Below are 20,150 nucleotides of genomic sequence, written 5' to 3' on the forward strand. Positions count from 1 at the left end.
CCAGGGCTCGGGTAACAGAGCAGCCCAGTGCGCCCTGTCCATCCTCATCCTCGCCACCTGAGGCTGAGGGCTGGGGAAGGAGGGAAGATGGGCAGGGGCAGGTGTGGGGACCAACAACACCCAGGCAGGGGATGGCAGGAGGGGTTCAAGGTAGGGAGTTCTGGAGAGAAGTAGTGGAAGGTGGCCAGGGAGGGAGGGAAGGGGAACACATGGCAGGGGATATCTGGAGGTGGGCACTGGGGGACACAGCAGGGGTCATCTGGGGCAGGTAGCCCACATGGAGGGGTGAGGCCCAGGCCCACAGGGGTCTGAGAAGGCGGCCTGAGCAGGACCTGGGTCTTGGGTTGGACTCGGGAAGCCAAGAGCCCACAGGGTCAGCCCCAGTTACACATGCTGTCATGTCTTGTGTTGGAATCATCTAGAAAACACTCCTGAGAGAAGGGATAAGACTCAAACATTTAATATTGTTGAGCACCTTTGTACAGTGAAGGTAAAGTGCTGGTTACATAAGTTATACACAGTGAGAAATAAACACTTAGAAAAATCAGCCAGCCCCAGGGCAGCAAGCAGCCAAGGTGGGCAGGGAGGGGATCGGTCAGAGCCCCCCCAGGTCATCTGTGAGGAAGGCCAGCAGGAAGCGGCTGACGTGCCTGTCGACGATGACAGGGGAGAAGCCCAGGACACGCCTGGCCCCTGGCAGCACCTTGGGGTCTGGAAGACAAGGGGGTCTCAGAACCCATCGAGAAGGCGCCTTCTCTCAGCCTCATGGCATCGCCAGCCCCACACCTGAGTGATGTGGGGTCCCCATGCCGAGTGGGCCTGCTTGGCACTGGCTCCCCACACAGGACCTTGACAAGGTCAGCAAGGCAGGAAAGGAACCGCAGGACTGCCACGCTGGGCCACAAGTAGGGGGCCTCAGGTGTAGGCCTCCGTCCATCCGGCAGGGCTCTGCCCCATGGTCTGGAGAGGACTGGGCTGAGGCTTGGCCAGGCAGCACCCACCTGGGGGGCAGCAGTAGACGAGGAGTGCCAGCCCTGCGGCCAGGCCGAGACAGGTCAGGAAGGCCACGGGTCCTGGGGAGAAATGCACGTGAGCAGCTCCCCAAGCCCAGGAGGGTGGGAGGGGTCCAGAGGCCTCGAGGGACAGGCTCACACCCTGTGCTGGGGTCAGCTGGGCAGGGACACACCCAGTGAGCACCCTGAGGGGGTCTGTCCAACAGGAAGCCAGGAACGGAACCCGACTTGGAATGGAGAAGCCCCCAAGGCAGAGATGGAGCCTTGGGTGGGGGAACAGAGAGAAGGGACATGGGAGGCGGTTACCCCTGTCACTGAGCTCACGGCCTGCGGTGCCCGAGTCTAGCTCTGTGCAATCTGAGTTCTCTGGAAACAAAATCACAGGGTGCAGTTAGTCATGGGTGGGCCAGAGGGTAAGGTGGTTGCCCCGCCCTCGGGAAACCAAGGGGGCTGTCGAGCCCCCTCCCCCAGACCACCCAGGCCCCTCAGGTTGTGCCGGTGCTAAGCCCTCCAGGCTGTGTTTGGGGTAAGTCAGCGCCAGACAGGGAACCCTGCACAGTTTTGTGTCTTCTCCTTTTGTCCACTTCATGAGAACTTGAGGACCATGGAGTAGGGGGTTCATTGTTCCCTGGCAACCACAAGGCACCAAACACAGCGCAAACACCTGCCTGTCCGAAGTCTGATGATGTTGATGTGAGGGCAGGGCGCTCTTTCCCTTTCCCCAGACCCCACTGGGGCTCCCCCTAACCAGCCAGCTGCCAGACAGCCCTGAGGGCACCCTGGTAGGTACCTGACTCCAGGCAGGCTGTGTGGTCCTGACCTGTGGTGACAGGACCGTCCCATGCTGGAGCTCAGGGCCCAGTCCTGCCAGCCTGTCCTTGGGGGCAGGGACACTAGCCCCAGGTCCAGCCGAGTGGGCTGAGGCGAGCCACCTCTTCCCTCCTGGCCTCCAGCCTCTCATCCGAGGACTGAGGGACAGTAGCCACTCCTCCTGGGGACCTGGGTGCAGAGGCCTCAGAACTGAGCTGCCATCCTCGCTTGTACCTTCCCTGCACCCAACCTGGCAGCTCAGAGGACCCATCGGGGCTCACAAGCCTCCCGGGCCCACAGGCCAGACCCTCTAAACCAAAACACATGTGTCTTGGACCAGCCATCTGTGTCAGAAACTGTTCTACAGAAACAGCCATGCCATGAGGATCTACCTGGGCGAAAGTGGACACAACCTGCGTCGTGGGGGTTGGGGGGGTCAGTTCACTCAAGGCCGGTACAGCCTACAGCCGTGAGCTATTTCTGATCAGAAGTGTAAGGGTTCCCAGATTCATTAGATTACAGAGGGAAGGGCAGAGCTGCATGCAAGAGATGCTACCTTTTGTGTAAAAACTGGCACAAGAAAAAGGGAGACAGAGGGACAGAGAGACAGAGAGAGGGAGACGTGGAGACAGAAACATCTATATTGTCTGAAATACTCTGAGGGCCATACAAGATGCAACCAGAGGGCAGTCTCTGGTGAAGGGCCGAACCAGAAGATGCCGAGGCCTGGGGACTGGGACACGCACTTACGCAGGGCGTGCCGGCTGGGCAGGCAGCTGTGCAGAGGCTGGGCATGGATGTACAGGGCCCGGTAGAACTCCTGGCAGTCCCGCTCACCGCTCCGCTGCAGGTGGCCCAAGAGGTCGCAGAGACGCACTCGCAGAGATACCTTGGGGTTCCGGAACTGGAGGAGGAAGGGGCACAAGACAAGGTCAGGCTGGAGCACTCTGGGCTCAGCACCCAGCCCCAGCTTCCTCAATGGCTGTGATACCATCTAGGTGCTTGGAACATGCACGGGGAGGTAGCAATTGCTACCACAGCCTCATGCACTCCCATGTGGCACCCAAGACTGTGCTGCATGGCCACTAAGCCTTGCACTCCCACTGGAGGCCAGGACACGTCAGCAAGAAAGATGGCGGTGACATTATTCCAAGTGTGGAAACTTAGTGGCTTGCTGACTTGGTTTTCCCATTTGTAAAAAGGGAATAATAAACCCACATGGTAGGGTCATTACAGGGAATCTCTGAGGTAATGATAATTTCTAGTTTACACTCTACAGGAATGTGATTCAAGTTTTAAAAAATAAATCAAGGGTTAAGGAGAAAAAAAGGTGGCTTTTTTGATGTGGTTGACTGAAAAATATGTGGTTGTAAAGGTCAATGGACAGGGTACTTGGCATTGACCCCCAGAACCTGGAGGCCATGGCTCGGTGCTGCCACCTGGTGGTGGTGTACCATGCTACAAGGAACTAGAGTCAAACCACAAAGGCACAGAAACTGCAAAGCAAAGGCAGATGTGCAGCAGAAGCCATGGGTACCTATGAGGAAAGGAACTGTAGTTTTGTGTGTGGAGGAGTTTCCTTTTTCTCATGTAAACATATGAGCTTTTCAAATTGTTTTTTTACAATGAATGTGTATTCGACTTTTAATTACAAGATATAAATTTGAGCCCCTACTTTTTAACTCACTGTACTACTTCTGTAACTTAAGAAGCATCTGGGCCAGTAGCAGGGTCCGTGTTGATTCTAGTTCTGTTGAGGATCAATCTCACCTGTCCCTAGGAGAGACCCCAACCCTCCAAATAGCTCTGCACGTGAAACTGTTACCCTGTGCCAAGGCAGGAAGCTCAGGTCCAAGAGGAGAAGAGCTCGCTCAGTCACCCAGATGGGAGGCAGGTCCTGCACCCCAAAGCCTCGGCTGGTCTCTAGCACCCACCCCCAGCCCCATGGGGGAGCCAGAGAAGTGGGTGGGGCGAGCAAGGAGCACCCACTCTCACCCAGTGTCCCTGAATAGGATGGGCCAGATTACACCCAAAACGTTTGCCCACTTTGAACTTTTGGAAAATTCAGAGTGAAGAGCCCTATGGCACTGGGTAGGGCCTGTCTGGTATCCCTGATCCCCTCCCACCCCAGCACTCCCCCTGTTCCCCCTCCCAGGTTTGTCTCATGTTGTGGCATGTTATCACATGTCTCCTGTGATCCTCCCAGCATTCTGGAAGGGGCCAGAAGGCCTGATGACATATAAAGAGACTAGGGCTCAAAGAGCTGATGTTCTGGGCCCAAGGTCACCCTAAGGAGACAGGTTTTCACCTCCAAGCTGTCCTGCCCCCCGCTTCTCCCAGCCCAGAGAGGAAAGGGATGGGAAAGCAGCCTCAGGTTCCTTGGCACCTTTTCTGCATCCTTGTCGCTGAGTATCTGGGGGTAGTAGCGGTTCAGCTGGAGGATAATCCTGTCCACCTGCTGCTCACTCAGGCGCCCAAGGCCTGTGAGGAAAGGCATGTCCTGGACCAGGCGGTCACAGTAGGTCTGCTCTGAAACAGAAGCATACAACACAGAGGGAATGAGCCAGCTCAGCCCAAAAAGGGGGTGGCGAGACCCACACAGCATGATGCAGCCATGGCAGGGACCCCTCGCAGCAAGGTCCCCATGCCCACCGAGAGGTGTACCAGCTGTAAGCATCTGGACAACTGCTGACATCCCAGCTCACGAACAGCCCAGAGTTCCCCCATGTCACGCCAACACCCTTGCCAGAAAGTGGGGTGGGTGGGTGCAGTGATAAAGGTTCAGAGTGCTCAAAAGCAGAGCAGAGCCTCTGGCTCCTATCTTTTATGCCTGAGAGCTTATTGCAAAAAAACTCAGAAGGGCGAAGAATCTGCTGTCTGTTGGGCCCCCTCAGTGCCCTCTGGAAATAGCCAGGCCCGAGGAAGGGCACGGGCAGCCTGGAGAAGGCCCAATCTCAAAGCTCCTACAATCGCTGTTGTTGTTTGGAGTGGCCTGTGCTGGCATGGCCACCAGACACAGTGTATCTGCAAGGCCTTGAGAAGCTGACACCAACAGCAGACCAGCATGCTTGCTGCCCAGGAGGTTGGGGAATGCCTTTTCTTTTGTTTTTTCTTTCAGAGTCACCATTAAAGCATCACTGTTGCACTGTCTTTCCCATTAAGAATGTCCCTTAGAATGACAAGTCTTTAAAGGCAAGGGGTGGGAAGAGGTTGGTGGGTAGTTGACAAAGAAATCTCTGAATCTCTGAGGGAGGGTCCCAAGTTCCTGCAGCACTAGCTGCCTGAACAAGTGCACCACCTTACCTACCTGTGGCAGCTTGTCCTGTTTCCTGGTGTACCCAGGGGATGGGGGTAGGCAGAGCTGTATAGGAGGAGAGTTTTTGTATGTGACTGAAGTTAAGTTGGTATCAATTCAAATTAGATAGCTGTAACTTTAGGGTATTATGTATAATCCTCATGGTAACCACAAAGAAAATGTCCATAGAATACACACAAAAGGAAATCAAAATGTGTTACTACAGAAAATCAACACAAAAGACGGGAAGAAATGAAGGAAAAAAAGCTATGAGACATACAGAAAACAAATAGCAAAAAGGCAGAAACAAGTTATCCCTTATCGGTAATTACTTTAAATGTAAATGGATTATACTCTCTAATCAAAAGACTTAGATTAGCAAAGTGGATTTGTAGTCTCATGATTTATAATAAGAAATATATATTTGATCTTTGTCCCAATTCCTGGCACACAGTTTCTAAAACCCAAGTAATTTCCTAAGTGATGAGAGCTGTGAAGGTGGAAGGATATCTTTTGTTACTCATAACAAGCCCCTTCCAACCTCATCTGACTTTGTATTAATGAGGTGATTTTGGGAAAGCCCCTAAATAACCACAGGGTGGGAGCTGATTACGAGTGGAACCGACCACGTAATTCGAGGGGTGGAACTTTTAGTCCTCCCCATCTCACTTCCCCCTGCAATGTCTGGGGAGGGGAGAGGGGCTGGAGGTTCAATCAATCACCAGTAGTCAATGATTTAATAAGTCATTCCTACCTAAGGAAGCCTGCATAAAACCCCCCAAAAATGGGGTTTGGAGCACTCTAAGTTACTGAATATGTGGAGGTGCTGAGAGGATGGCCTGTCTGGGAGGAGCATGGAGCTTCCATGCTTTGCTTCTCACATGCTTTGCCCTATGCATCTTTTCCATCCGGATGCTCATTTGTATCCTTGAAATACCCTTTGTAACAAACTGGAAATAGTGTTTTCCTGAGTTCTGTGAACTATTCTAGCAAATAGGGTCACAAGGAGAGGGTCATGGGAACTCTGATTTATAGCCAGTCAGTTAGAAGCACAGGTGACAACCTGGATTCATTATTGGCATCTCAAGTGGGGGCAATCTCGTGGGACTGAGCCTAAAGTTAACCCATGGGATCTGACACTATCTCTGGATAGATGGTGTCAGAATTGAATTAAATTATAGGACTCCCAGTTGGTGTCCACCAAAGAACTGGAAAATTGCTTGGTAGGGGGAAAAACCCACACATTCCATAACCAGAAGTGTCAGAAGTATTGAGAAATATAAGCGTTGTATGTAAGAGTAGAAGAGAAACAGAATTTTTTTCCTCTCAGGATTTAAAAAACATGATTTAACTATATACCATATTCAAAAGACTCACTTTAGGTCTAAAGACAGAAAAAGGTTGAAGGTGAAAGAATGGAACAAGATATTCCATACAAATAGTAACCAAAAGAGAATTTACATTGCTATACTAATATGAGAAAAAACAGACTTTAAGGCAAAAGCTGTTATGAGACAAAGAAGTACATTATATATTAATAAAGTAATCAATCACCAAGAAGTTAGAACATACATGTACCAAATATCAGAGCCCCAAAATATTTAAAGCAAACATTGGCAGAATTGAAGGGAGAACTAGAAAGCTTTATGATAATAGCTGGAGACTTCAACAGACCACTTTCAATAATAGAATAACCAGACAGAATATCAATAAGGCAATAGAGGATGTGAACAGCCCCATAAACTAATGATACCTAACAGACATAGACACAACACTCCACCCAACAGTAGCAGAATATACACTCCTCTCAAGTGCACAGGGAACATTATCCAAAACAGACCACAAAACACAGTTAACCACAAAATGTGTCTTAATATATTTTAAAGGATTGACATAATAAAAGGATCTTTTCTGATCACATGGAATAAAGCTAGAAATCAATAACAGTAGGAAAACTGGAAAATTCACAATTATGTGGACATTAAACAACAAATGCATCAAAGAGAAAATCACAAGAGAAATCAGAAAATACCTTGAGAAAAATGAAAATAAAAATACAGCATACCGAAATTTAAGGGATGCAGTGAAAGCAGTACTGAGAGGAAAATTTACAGCTATAAATGTACATACTAAAATAGAAGATCTCAAATCAATAACCTAATGTTACATCTTAAGGAACTAGAAAAGGAAAAGTAGACTAAACCCAAAGCTCGTAGAAGGATGGAAATGATAAAGATTAGAGTGAAGATAAATGAATAGAAAAACAATAGAAAAACAAAACCAAAAGTTGGTTCCAGAAAAATCAACAAAATTGGCAAACCTTTAGCTAGATTAACAAAGAAAAAAAGAGAGGAGATTCAAATTACTAATATCAGAAATATTACTATGAATTTTACAGAAATAAAAAGGATTATAAAAGAATACTGTGGACATTTATACCAACAAATTGGACAACCTAGATAAAATGGACAAATTCCTAAAAACACACAATCTACCGAAGCTGAATGATGAAGAAACAGAAAATCTGAAAGGACTTATTACTAATAAGGAGATTCAATCAGTAGTTAAAATGGTCTCAACAAATAAAAGCCCAGAATCAGATGGCTTCACTGGTGAATTCTACCAAACATTTAAAGAACTAATACCAACCCTTCTCAAACTCTAAAAATAAAGTTACCACATGATCCTGCAATCCTACTCCTGAGCATGTATCTGGAGAAAACTCTAGTTTGCAACCCAATGTTCATAGCAGCACTATTTACAAAAGCCAAGACATGGAAGCAAGCTAAATGTCCACTGACAGATGAATGAATAAAGAAGATGTGGTACATATACATACACAATACAATATTACTCAACCATAAAAAGAATGAAATAATGCCACTTGCAGCAATATGGTTGGACCTAGAAATTATCATATTAAGTGAAGTAAGTCAGAGAAAGACAAATACCATATGATATCACAGTTATATGTGGAATCTAAAAAAATGACACAAATGAGCTTATTTACAACACAGAAATAGACTCACAGACATAGAAAACTTGTGGTTAGCAAAGGGAATGGGGGAGATAAATTAGGAGTCTGGGATTAACATATACACACTACCAAATATAAAACAGATAAACAACAAGGACCCACTGCATAGCACAGGAAACTATACTCAATATCGTGTAACAACGAATAACGTAAAAGAATCTGAAAAAATATATATGTAGGGGGCTTCCCTGGTGGCGCAGTGCTTGAGAGGACGCCTGCCGAAGCAGGGGACACAGGTTCGTGCCCCGGTGCGGGAGGATCCCATGTGCCGCGGAGCGGCTGGGCCCGTGAGCCATGGCCGCTGAGCCTGCGCGTCCGGAGCCTGTGCTCCGCAACGGGAGACGCCACAGCAGTGAGGCCCGCGTATGGCAAAAAAAAAAAAAAAAAAAAAAAAATATATATATATATATATATATGTATGTATGTATGTACATATGTATAACTAAATCACTTTGCTGTACACTTGAAACTAACACACACTGCAAATTAACTATATGTCAATTTAAAAACTTAAAAAAAGGAATAAAATACTTAGAAATAAATTTACCCAAGGATGTGGAAGACTTGGACACTGAATCTACAAAACATTGCTGAAAGAAATTTTAAAAGACACAAATAAATGGAAAGACACATCCCATGTTCATGGGTTGGAAGATTTAATATTGTGAGGATGACAATACTACCCAAAGTGATCTAGGAATTCAGTGTAATCCCTATCCAAACCCCAATAAATGTTTTTTGTTTTTCATCCTAAAATTCAAATGGAATCTCAAAGGACTTTTATGGCCAAAACTATCCTGTAAAAGGAAAGAAGGTGGATGACTCATACTTCCTGATTTCAAAATTTACCACAAAGCTACAAGAATCAAAACTGTGGTACCAACATAAGGACAGACATATAGAACAATGTAATAGACTAGAAAGTCCAGAAATAAACCCTACTTTGAGTGGGAAAAAAAAGAGTGAAGACAACCCACAGAATGGGAGAAGTATTTGCAAAGCATGTATCTGATTAGGCATTAATATATACAGAGAGAGGAGATAAAAAGAACTCCTATAACGCAACAACAAAAAATCCTATAAAGTAACCAATACAAAAATGAGCAAAAGACTTGCATAGATATTTCTCCAAAGAAGATGTACAAATGACTACTAAGCATATGAAAAGATGCTCAACAACACTAGTCATTAGGGAAATGCAAATCAAACTACAATGAGATACCACTTCATACACATTAAGGTAAAATAAATACATGGAGAGAGAGGGAATATGAATATGAGGATGAGGAGAAATTGGAACTCTCATGCATTACTGGTGGGCATGTAAAATGGTATGGCCACCATGGAAAACAGTATAGCTATTCCTCAAAAAGTTAAACAAATACTTCAGCAATTTCATTCCTCAAAAGAACTGAAAGCAGAGACTCAAACAGGTATGTGCACACCAAGTTCAGACTAGCATTATTCACAAAAGCCAAAAGGTAAAAACAACCCAAGTGTCCACAGACAGATGAATAGAGAGACAAAATGTGGTATATATACAATGGAATATTATACAACCGTAAAAGGGACAGAATTTTAGTACATGGATTTGACAACATGGATGACTGTGAAAACATTATGCTAAGTGAAATAAGTCAGACACAAGAGGACAAACGTTGTATGATTCCACTTACATGAACTATCTAGAATAAGCAAATTCTAAAGACAGAAAGTAGAATAGTGATTACCAGGAGCTGAGGGTAGGGGAAAAGGGGGAGTTATTATTTAATGGGCACAGAGTTTCTCTTTGGGATGATGAAAAGTTCTGGAAATGCATAGTGGTGACAGCTTCACAACATCGTGCATGTATGTAATGCCACTGAAATGGTTAAAATGGTAAATTTTATGTTCTGTATATTTTACCACATACATACATATAAAGGTGAATGGATAATATGTTAAACTGTGGTTCAGTTTAGTAAGTTACAATGGAATATAATTCAGTGATAAAAAGACCTATGAAGTCACAAAAAGACCTATGAAGTCACAAAAAGACATGGAGGAAACTTAAATGCATTTTGCTAAAGGTTAAAGAAGCCAATTTGAAAAGGCTATATACTATATGATCCCAAGTATATAATATTCCAGAAAATGCAAAACTATGGAGAACAGTCAAAAGATCAGTGGTTGCCAAGGGTTAGGGAAGAGGGAGGGATAAATATGTAGAGCACAGATTTTTAGCCAGGTAAAACCACTTGTATGATACTGTAACGGTGGACACAGGACATTACTAATTTTTCAAAACTCATGCAATATACAACACAAGAACTTTAGTTAGTAATACCTAAAGTTATTAATATTCTATCAATATTGGTTAAGTGCAACAAACATACCACACAAATGCAAGATGTTAATAATACAGGAAATGGGGTGTGGGGACCCTCTGTGCTATCTGCTCAATTTTCTATAAACTAAATATGTTTTAAAAACAAAATCTATTAATTAAAAAGAAATCCTATTTGGAAATTCCGTAGCTGAATTTTAAAGAAAGAAAATGAGAGTCACAGAAAGCAGATGAATTCTTGGATTGGGTGGGGTTCCCTGGAAAGGAGCATGAAGGAACTTTCTAGAGTGATAGAAATGTTCTGTCTTGATTAGGCCTGGGCTGGTTGTTCCATGGGTGCATTCATTAGTCAAACTTATATAATTATTCACTAAAAATGAGTGTATTTGTAAGTAAATACTACCTCAATAATGTTGATCTTTTTAAAATAGAGTCATTGAGGTGGAACAAGTGGGGCCCCTTCCCTGATTTCTTCCATGGGGCCAACTCAACAGACTGTCTTTCTCTCTCCTCCTCCTGGATGGTCTTTTCTCCCCCAGAATATGAATTTCTATCTTCTGATTCTCCGAGCCTCTGAAAGTCAACCTTGAAAATGGACTTGTCAGCAGCTCCAACTTGGTGAAGAAGCCATGGACAGGAATGCAGAGAGACCTGCCACCACCACACGGCCGGACCCTCCTGGCCACCTGGCTTCAGCACCTACAACCTCTCTGATTAAAGAGTTAATATTGGCCATAGTTCATGGAGTGTGCCCCAAGCTTGGGCATTCTGTGGGCTCTAGGCATACAGATAATCGTCATTCTTCCATCAGCTCTGCTACACAAGCATGACTACCACCCCTATTTTCAGAAAAAGAAACTGAAGCACAACGAGTAGGCTTATCTAAGACCTGCCTAAGACCTCAACCAGCTAGGGAGTGATGTATCGAGGTCAGGACCCAGGCACAGCACAGTGTTGGGGCCAATTCTTGACATCTAAATTTTCTGCCTCTCTCATCAACCTACTAATTAACTATGCAATTAGCTGCATCATGTCTGTTCCTGGCCAAGCCATAGGCTGTCTTGCCCAGCACTACCAGTGTGTGCATGTGTGCATAGTGCCAGCACACACTAAGCACTCACTAAAGAGTTTGGGAATGAATGGACGTAGGTCCAAGGCTCAAGGGCAAGGGCTGTCAGTGGATGGTGGCCAGCATCTTGCAGTGGCTCCTCCTCCCCTGCAGGCTGCTAGCCAGGTGGGGCCTCCATTGCCTGCAGCTGCCAGGCACGATGGCATAGCCTGGGGGCCAAAGCTCTGGGCTCTGCTGTGCGCTGTGCACACAAACCACACCCAAGCAGCCATTCAGAGGCATGAGAAAGCACAAGAAAGGAAACCACTTTGGTCCCAAGTGCTGATAAACAGTCCCAGACAGTTTTTACAGGACAAAGGAAGAGGAATGCTCTGGCATAAAATTCACCAGACCTTCACCAGCAACCTCTGCTAAGCCTTACCTCCCCCATCATCTTGCCTTCCTGGCAGCATCACAACCATGGACACCCCCGCCCACCCGCCAACCTGTTAGCCTGGCTTGGCAATAGAGGCCCTGTGGGAGCTGGCCTCACTTGCCCTCACCGGGCCTCCCAGGCCCCTGAGCCATTCCTGCACAGCAACCCCCAACTGCAGTGTACTGCCCAGGATTCCTGCCCTTGGCACAAGAATACCTGTCCCTGTGGTTTCCGCCTGGCTAACTCACGCTGACTGCCCTCCCGCTCCCCTGCCGCCCCACCCAAACCAAAGTCCAGATGCTTGGACCTCAACCTCCCTCCCAAATTGAATCTCCCAGAATCCCCTCCTGTCCCAGTGCCCAACCTGGCCTCAGGCATGGAGTTGAGATGGCACACTCCCCAGCACACCACAAGGCAGGGACTGGTTCTGCAGCAACAGCAATTGCTGCAGTGACACTCGGCCATTGCTGGCCCTGAGCAGACGCATCAGGCCCCACACACTCACTCTGCAACCCTTTGTAGAGGCCCCAGAACCAACACGAGGCAGTTTCCTGTTGGTGCATGGAGACAGTGAGCCAGGAACTTGAGGCCCGCAGCCTTGCAAGCCTGCCCATTTGACCCTCCCAGGCCTGTGCTCTCTGGGCCCCAGTTCCCCATACCAAAAATGAAGGGCTCTGAGGGAAGAGGTCTCTAGAGGCCCAGGACACAGAGATGGCAGGGAGAAAGGGGATTGATGGGCCTGGGCAGGGTCTAGTCCTGGCTCTGCCACTGACTGCCCTAGCAGTCTGGGGCACCTGCCCAACCTGACACTTTATTTCCTCATCCACACATAGAGATATTCCACTTTTTCCCATACAGCGGTTCTCAATGGGAAGCACCTGATGCAAGACCAGGTGCACAATAGGTACAACAGACCCTGGAACAATGCAGCGGTTGGGGGTGCAGATCCCTGAGCAGTCGAAAACCCACACATTACTTTACAGTCAGCCCTCCATATCCATAATTTTGCATCCAAGGATTCAGCCAACCTGAGGTCATGTAGTACTATAGTATGTATCGAAAAAAGTCCACATATAAATGGACCCTCACATTTGGAACCTCAAAGGGTCAACTCTACTCAGAAACAGCAGCCACAGATAAAAAGAATTCAGAGAGATGACAGGGGAATGCACAGCAGCTGGGGTCTCTTCTGGCTAAGGCTGGGACACTGGTGTCCTGGAAATCACCAGGTTCCTGCCCATGAAATCCTATTTGTGTGCAGGACTCAGGCTGGAACTCCAGTGAGTTCTGGGGAGAGAACAGGGACTTCTGGGGCCTTCCTGGCCCCGTGGGCCACCCCTAGGTAACTTCTACCTCATGAAGCAGCCTGACCATGCTGTCATGGGCTCTGTCACCAGCCTGTCTCTCTCATGGAGCTTCTCCTACAGGGAAAGGTCCATAGGGAAGGGTCACCCTGCTCAGTTAGGGTCAGGAAGGTGGTGGGCGGGTCCCTACTCCAGAGAGGCCCTTGGCGGATGACTGGGCTGGAGAACCCATCCAGGGAAAAGGAGGGACTGGGGCAGTTCAGTATGGGGCGCAAAGCCTTCGGGGACCGAGTCGGTATCCACAATTCCCCTGGGCCTGTCTTTGGGCAAGAGGTGCAGCCTGGGAGGCACCACAGAGTCCCATGGGTACCACACACTGCCCAGGCATGCACCACCTGTTGGGCATTCTTCTCAGGTAGCTGTGAGGACGGAGTGTCTATATTTCCTGATAGAAGCACAGTAGAATCATTTTTATTTTCACCTCCCACTGTCAGGCCTCAACCCTACCTCCCCCACCCGCCCATGCAGCATCTCCCCACCTACAGACGTGCACTGGCCGCTGCCCTCCCGGAACCACCCACGACGTGGCCCCCACCCACTAGAACCTTCTTCCATGGCCTGACCTGGCCTCAGAACCATCCCAGGCCCAGCCTCTGTCCCCCAGAACCCTCTAGGGCCTCACCTGGCCTCGCCGTCCAGACCCCTCCAAGGTGGGGCCCCCAACGCTCAGAAGCCTCCAGGGCATGACGTGGCCTTGCCCAACAGAACTCTCCAGGGCTTGTCCATGGCCCCCGCCCCCAAGAACCCTCCAGGACCCGGAGTGGCCTCGCCCCCCAAGAACCCGGCCCCGGGCCGCGAGCCGGCCTACCGTCGTCTCGTCGACAGGACACTTAGTCACGGGCAAGGTCACTCGCCGCCGCGAGGAGCGGCTCCCGGTGTGGCATCGGGACACCCGGACCCTATGTGCCACCGTGGCCGCGCGCCCGTCCCTGTATGGCAGGCACGACCCCGGACCGCTCTCACCTGTCATGGCGGCGGCACGCCGTACACCCAGCTGACCCGGCCAGTCCCCCTGCCGCCGTCAGTCAGCCTGGCTGTCCGGCCGCGGTCCGTCGACCCCTGTGAAGACCGCCCGCTCTTTCCCTGTGAGCCCCGCCCCCGGCATCGTCGCGGCTAAGCCCTAACCCCGCCCTCACTGAGCCCGCCCCTTGCCGATAGGCCCAGTCCGTAGCGTCGGCTGCGTCGCCTCGAGGGCTCTAAATCCCCATCCCTCACTCGAGCCCCGTTTCCGAACGCGTGGGCTACGAACGCTGCCGAGCCCTTAGCCCCTCCCCTCACTGGGCCCGGCCTTCCGAGCGCCCGGGGCATCGGCTTTGTCACTGCGAGAGCTCTAAACCCCGCCCTCACTGAGCCCCACCCTCGCGGACATTAGCTCTGTTGCTGCCACAGCTCTTGAGCCCCGCCCCTCGCTGAGCCCGGTCCTCGTCAGTTACTGGGCCTCCAGAAGCCTTAAACCTTGAGCCTAGCGCCCGCCCGCAAGCGGAACTCTCAGCTCCACCTCTCACTGAGTTCCGCCGCCGCTGTCCTGGGCTACGTCACCACCAGATCCCTGAGCCCTTCCCTTTTCCACGAGGCCCCGCCCCCGCCTGCGTCGATGGCGTCGCCGCGACCACTCTAAATGCCCCCCCCATTCTAAGCCCCGCCCCCTCCGGCATCACCTATGTCGCCGCGCAACTCTGAGTCCCGCCCCTCACCCGAGCCTCACCCGGGTCTCTGGCGCAGCCTCCTTTATACCCTATGTTCTCCGTCCTGGCCTTTACCCACTTTCGACCCGTTCAGTCTTGGCCTCACGGGGCGGCCAGGGTCCGGACCTGGATGAGCGCTTCCGGGCACAGTCCACCGTGCCCGTGCGCCGACCCCCCACCCCATGAAGGAACTGGAGGATGGGTGCAGCTGTCGGATGGAAACCCCAAAACTCTTGGACCGAGTCGTGGTGGTCACCACGGGAACCATCCCCGCTCCGAACACTGAAAGTGAGTCTGGCCCGCCTTACCGGAAAAGCCCAGCCGGGTCCTACCCCAGTCCGTGGGACAACACGGGCAGTGCCAACCTGGGGCAGGAGGGCTGTATAGCATGACCTGGGGGTGCACTAGGGGAAGTCCAGGCCTGCTCGAGGTCCCACGGCCGCCCTCCTGGAGGGGGCCTCCTGCCCACCAGTGGAACTGGCCTCACACCCCCTCCCCCATTACTCTGCATCCCTCATGCTGGGTCATGACTCTGCAGACCAAAAGTGTTGCCTGTGACATCCCAGTAAACATAAATGTTACCCACTATTAAGCCATTAGGCACTGCAGCACCCCCCTTGGGGGGAATTCAGGACGGAGAAAAACAGGATACAGGCCCCAGATAGATGAGATGCATATCTAAGGAATAATTTCAATAAGCCCAGATTCTTGTATCTTCCCAAACAGAAAAGCACTAAGATCATTAGCTTGACATGTCTGTTTTTGTGATTAGTAATCTTTTGATATTCGACTACATGGGTTTTTTGGGGTTTCTTTGTGTTTTTTTTCTTCAGCAAAAACTCTTGTGTATCCTGGCTCCTGTCAACTGGAAAAAAGGCACAACCTAAAAGTTGAGAATTATCTTTTATTTGGTAGACTTTCTGAGGATTTCAAGCCTGGGAGGTAGCCTCTCAGATAGCTCTGAGGGACTGCTCCAAATAGGTAAGGGAGGCGCCAGCATATATAGGAGTTTTGCAACAAGGACCAGGTAGTTGGGACATCAGAAGATTACTGTATAAGACTTCCCTGGTGGAGCTGTGGTTAAGAATCCGCCTGCCAATTCAGGGACACAGGTTCGAGCCCTGGTCCGGGAAGATCCCACATGTAGCAGAGCAACTAAGCCTGTGCACCACAACTACTGAGCCTGCTCTCTAGAGTCCGTACTACTGAGCCCGCACACCACAACTACTGAAGCCCGCACGCCACAGCTACTGAAACCCCTGCACCTAGAGCCTGTGCTCGGCAACGAGAAGCCAGTGCAATGAGAAGCCTGTGGACCGCAATGAATAGACCCCACTCACAGCAACTAGAGAAAACCTGTGCGCAGCAGCCCAAAAATAAATAAATAAATAAAATTTATGTTAAAAAAAAAGATTACTGTTTGTTAAAGAAAACCAGGTATCTCAAGTTGATGAATTTAGTGCTTTTCTTTGTATGGGAAGATGCAAGAGTCTGGGCTCATCGAAATCATCCCTTTGATATGCACCTTACCTATCTATGGCCAGTATCCTTTTCTTTCCCATCCTGAGTCCCCTGACGGTGCACTGCTGGGGTTGGCTGCAGTGGCTGAGGGTTTGGGGAGTAAGGGGCAGTCCGTTTGTCTGCATCCTGAGTTCCCTCAGCGCTCTCCATAGGGGGCAGTGGTAGCGGCTGATGACTGCAACATCCTTTTTTTTTTTTTGTGGTACACGGGCCTCTCACTGTTGTGGCGTCTCCCGTTGCGGAGCACAGCCTCCGGACGCGCAGGCTCAGCGGCCATGGCTCACGGGCCCAGCCGCTCCGCGGCTTGTGGGATCTTCCCGGACCGGGGCACGAACCCGTGTCTGCTGCATCGGCAGGAGGACTCTCAACCACTGCGCCACCCGGGAAGCCCACTGCAACATCCTTTTATGTTTACTGATACAGCAGGCAACATTTTTCATTCACAGAACAGTTGCTCAGAGCTACCTCAGAGGCTGTCTCCAGGGCTATAGTCCTCACTAGGGTCCCTGAATAAAACATAACTGGCAACTTTCAGGCTGTGTGTTCTTTAAAAGTCAACAGTTCCTAGCATTTACTTCTCTTAGTTCCTTTCACTCTCTATGAGTAATGTCAGTGGCATAAGTGTGGGGTCTAGATGGACAGAGGACACAGTGAGGAAGGGGGGCTCCTAGGCCAGACTCCTTCCTGGGTGGCCAACATTCCATGCCACTCCCACCAAGGGACAGATAGGGAAACTGAGGCTCAGAGCAGCAGATTTCTGGACCTTGCCCCTGTTCAGCAATGACAGGGCCTCCCAAGTGCAGCATTTGCTAGAGGGACCCCACTCCCTGGCAGACAGGCCCTGTGCCCCTCGGGATGTGCATGCCAGGCAATCTAGGGCAGGGGATCCCCACCCTGTGAGTGGCAGCAGACGCTCAAAGAGTCAATGGGTGGGCCCTGGGCACTCCCCTCCCCAGATGGGGCGGGGAGTGTGTGCAGTGTCTCCCTCCTTGCCCACTGCCCCACTGCCACTGCACGATTCGGATCGAAAGTGAACACTCAGGAAGTTGGGCCATCTGAGGTGGGAGGGCGGGCCTCCTGGGGACCCTCCCCAATCTGCTGAATACTGTGGGTCTCACATGCAGAGGGAAACATCTCCCTGTGTGGACTTACTGGTGCGAACTGACGTTGCTCCCCACCTGTCCCTTAACATCCGGAATGCACTGGCCCTGACCCTCACCCCCACCCCCACTGCTTTCACTTCTGACTTTTGCTTCCGTAGAATTTTGTAATCTTGGCATGCTTTATGTGATCAGAAAGTAAATACAAGTTTAAATCAGGCAGGGAGAGCTCTTCCCACGTGGTGTCTGCACTTGCCACTTGCCTGATCTCCTCAGGACTGCCCTCCCCTCCAACATGTAGGCAAAGTCAAAAAGCAAACAAGAAACTGGGACATGTTAGCAGCTCATCTCCCTAATTAATAAAGAGCTCCTAGAAATCAGAAAGAAAGCAGTCAACGTTCATATACTCAGAGAAAGAGGAAATGCCTAAGGAGCTGCTCAATTTCATTCATAATAAGAACATCGTGTTCCATGGATACAACTGGCACAAATCCAAGATCCTGATCAGACCTTCTGTGGGCCAAGCCGTGGGAACACCTCACCACAGGGCACCACCACAGGCTCCCCATCCTGTCCCCCCAGGCACTTCCTGCTGCCCATCTCCCTACTAGAAGGTGAGTTCCCAAAGGCAGGGCCACATCTACTTTGGTCACAGTGCCAGACTTACAGCAGGTGCTCTGTAAATGCACTTAAGAGCCTAACTAGATGAGCTGAATAAAGCGGCAAGCACAAGCCAGAGGCAGGAGGAATGCAGGGTGCCTGTGGGCTGAGAAGCAGCCTGCCTGGGTAGAGCTGACCATGCGAAGGGTTGGGGTGGGTGATAAAGGGCCTGAGCACTGCGGAGGTGCAAGGACATTCTCCTCCCACATTCTCATATGGCCAAGGGCCACAATTCATTCATTCAATCATTAATTTATTTAGTAAATATCTCCTAAACACCCACCATGAGCCCAACCAAGAGGCAGATTGTCACTGGGAGAGCAGAGGAGCCCTGATCCCATGGAGCTTCCATCAATAGCAGCAAAACACATCTGAGTGCAGGTGCTGAGTGTTGTGAAGAGCAGGAGGCTAGAGGCTGCCTGGGGAGGCTGCCAGCCTCCAAGATGGCCCCTCACATTGTTACAGAACTCAGGTTTGGCTGCTCACAGCTCAAAAGTCAATAATTGAGGACCAAGTGTCAATAGAAAGAAAAGGTGCTTTATTCTGAAAAGCCAGCAATCTGGAGAGAAGGTGAACTCTTGTCTGGAGCCCAAGTCCAAAGATTCTGCTCAGCCATGACAACTTTTAAAGGGAAAAAGGGGAAACGATCTCAGTGAATCATTAATGTAAGAGGTCAGATTCATCGTCATTTTTCCATTGCGTGCAGACCTGCTGGCTTCTGATCCTTTGGATGCTGTCTTGCTCACATGGTCCCCCTAGAATTGGATGTTCCTTTGCCCATGTGGTCTGCTTTGCAAATGTACCAAGGGTAAGATAGAGGTAGAGAGTCAGTCATTCTTTAACTACATAATTCTTCATTCTTACTCCTTTTAATCCAGGAATGAACCCATTAGACTAGGCATTGTGTACATCCAGTAAAGCAAAACTCAGGAGCTGTGTTACATGTTGCCTAGTGAGCTCATCTTTCTGATTAAGGTCTGAGGAAAACAGGGATGAACAAATGGAAAAGGGGCAAAAGAGCTGCTGCAACATACTGGGTCACACCCCTGTGCAGTCTCCTCCGCAGCAAATCAGGCCAGTCTTTGTGACTGGTGAAATGTGGCAGAGGTGATGGTGTGTGACTTCTTTGGCTGGGTCGTAAAGGGGATTGTGGTTCCTGCCTTTCTCTCCTGGATCACTGTCTCTGGGGGAGCCAGCTACCATGTCATGAGGATGCCCAAACAGTGCTGAGGAGTATAGGGAGGAGCTGGACCCCCAGCCAACAGCCAGCATCAACTTGCCATGAGGGAGTCCCTGGCTCCAGTCAAGCCTTCAGCAGAAAGCCTGTCCAACATCTGACAGCAGCCTCAAGAGAGATCCAGAGACACAGCCACCCTGCCAAGCCTCACCTGAAACTGTGAGAGATAATAAATGATGATTATTGTTTCGAGCAGAAGGGTGAGGTCAGGTGGTGACAGGCAGGTCACACAGGGTAATACAGGCCAGGCAGCTGGGAGCTGACAATATGAGGGTTATGAGCTGGGGAGGCGGGGTCGGGGAATGGAGATCTGCTGTGATTTATATGTTCTAAAAATAATCCCATGTACACACAAAAGTATTGAAAGCAGGGTCTCAAAGAGATGTTTGCACACCCCTGTTCAAAGCAGCATTATTCACTGTAGCCAAAAGGTGGAAGCAACCCAAGTGTCCCTCGAGGGTTAGATAGATAACCAAATGTGGCATATACATAAAATGGAATACTATCCAGCCTTAGAAAGGAAGGAAATTCTGACACATGCTACAACATGGATGCACCTTAAATACATTATCCCAAGTGTGATATTACAATTTATAATGAGAAATATATACTTGGTCT

The 20,150-nt window shown here is 49.5% G+C and overlaps 1 protein-coding gene across 4 annotated transcripts; it reads right to left on the reverse strand.

Moving 5' to 3' along the window:
* Nucleotides 1-450: 450 nt before the first annotated feature.
* On the reverse strand, nucleotides 451-14,837 carry CARD19 (caspase recruitment domain family member 19). Of its 4 annotated transcripts, XM_082656661.1 has the most exons (6): nucleotides 14,293-14,836; nucleotides 4,210-4,352; nucleotides 2,574-2,727; nucleotides 1,320-1,379; nucleotides 1,002-1,073; nucleotides 451-711 (listed from the first exon to the last, which is right to left on the reverse strand). In XM_082656661.1, the coding sequence occupies exons 1-6, from the start codon at nucleotides 14,297-14,299 to the stop codon at nucleotides 596-598; spliced, it is 552 nt and encodes a 183-aa protein (XP_082512787.1). In that variant the 5' UTR covers nucleotides 14,300-14,836; the 3' UTR covers nucleotides 451-595. The 4 variants fall into 4 exon arrangements, with proteins under 4 accessions (XP_082512787.1, XP_082512789.1, XP_082512788.1 ...); XM_082656663.1 differs by lacking the exon at nucleotides 1,320-1,379 and having other exon boundaries at nucleotides 2,570-2,727; nucleotides 14,293-14,837; XM_082656662.1 differs by lacking the exon at nucleotides 1,320-1,379.
* Between the last annotated feature and the right edge of the window lie 5,313 nt (nucleotides 14,838-20,150).

Source organism: Grampus griseus (assembly GCF_964374135.1).
Source record: "Grampus griseus genome assembly, chromosome: 6".
Taxonomy (NCBI): domain Eukaryota; kingdom Metazoa; phylum Chordata; class Mammalia; order Artiodactyla; family Delphinidae; genus Grampus; species Grampus griseus.

What these genes read in the sequence shown, in the direction of transcription:
- CARD19 (XM_082656660.1), bottom strand. An exon ending in GCGACAAGGATGCAGAAAAG is followed by an intron (nt 2,728 to 4,209) that starts GTGCCAAGGAAC and finishes TTCCTCCTCCAG; the next exon opens with TTCCGGAACCCCAAGGTATC. An exon ending in AGCCGGCACGCCCTGCGTAA is followed by an intron (nt 1,074 to 2,569) that starts GTGCGTGTCCCA and finishes ATTTCTCCCCAG; the next exon opens with GACCCGTGGCCTTCCTGACC.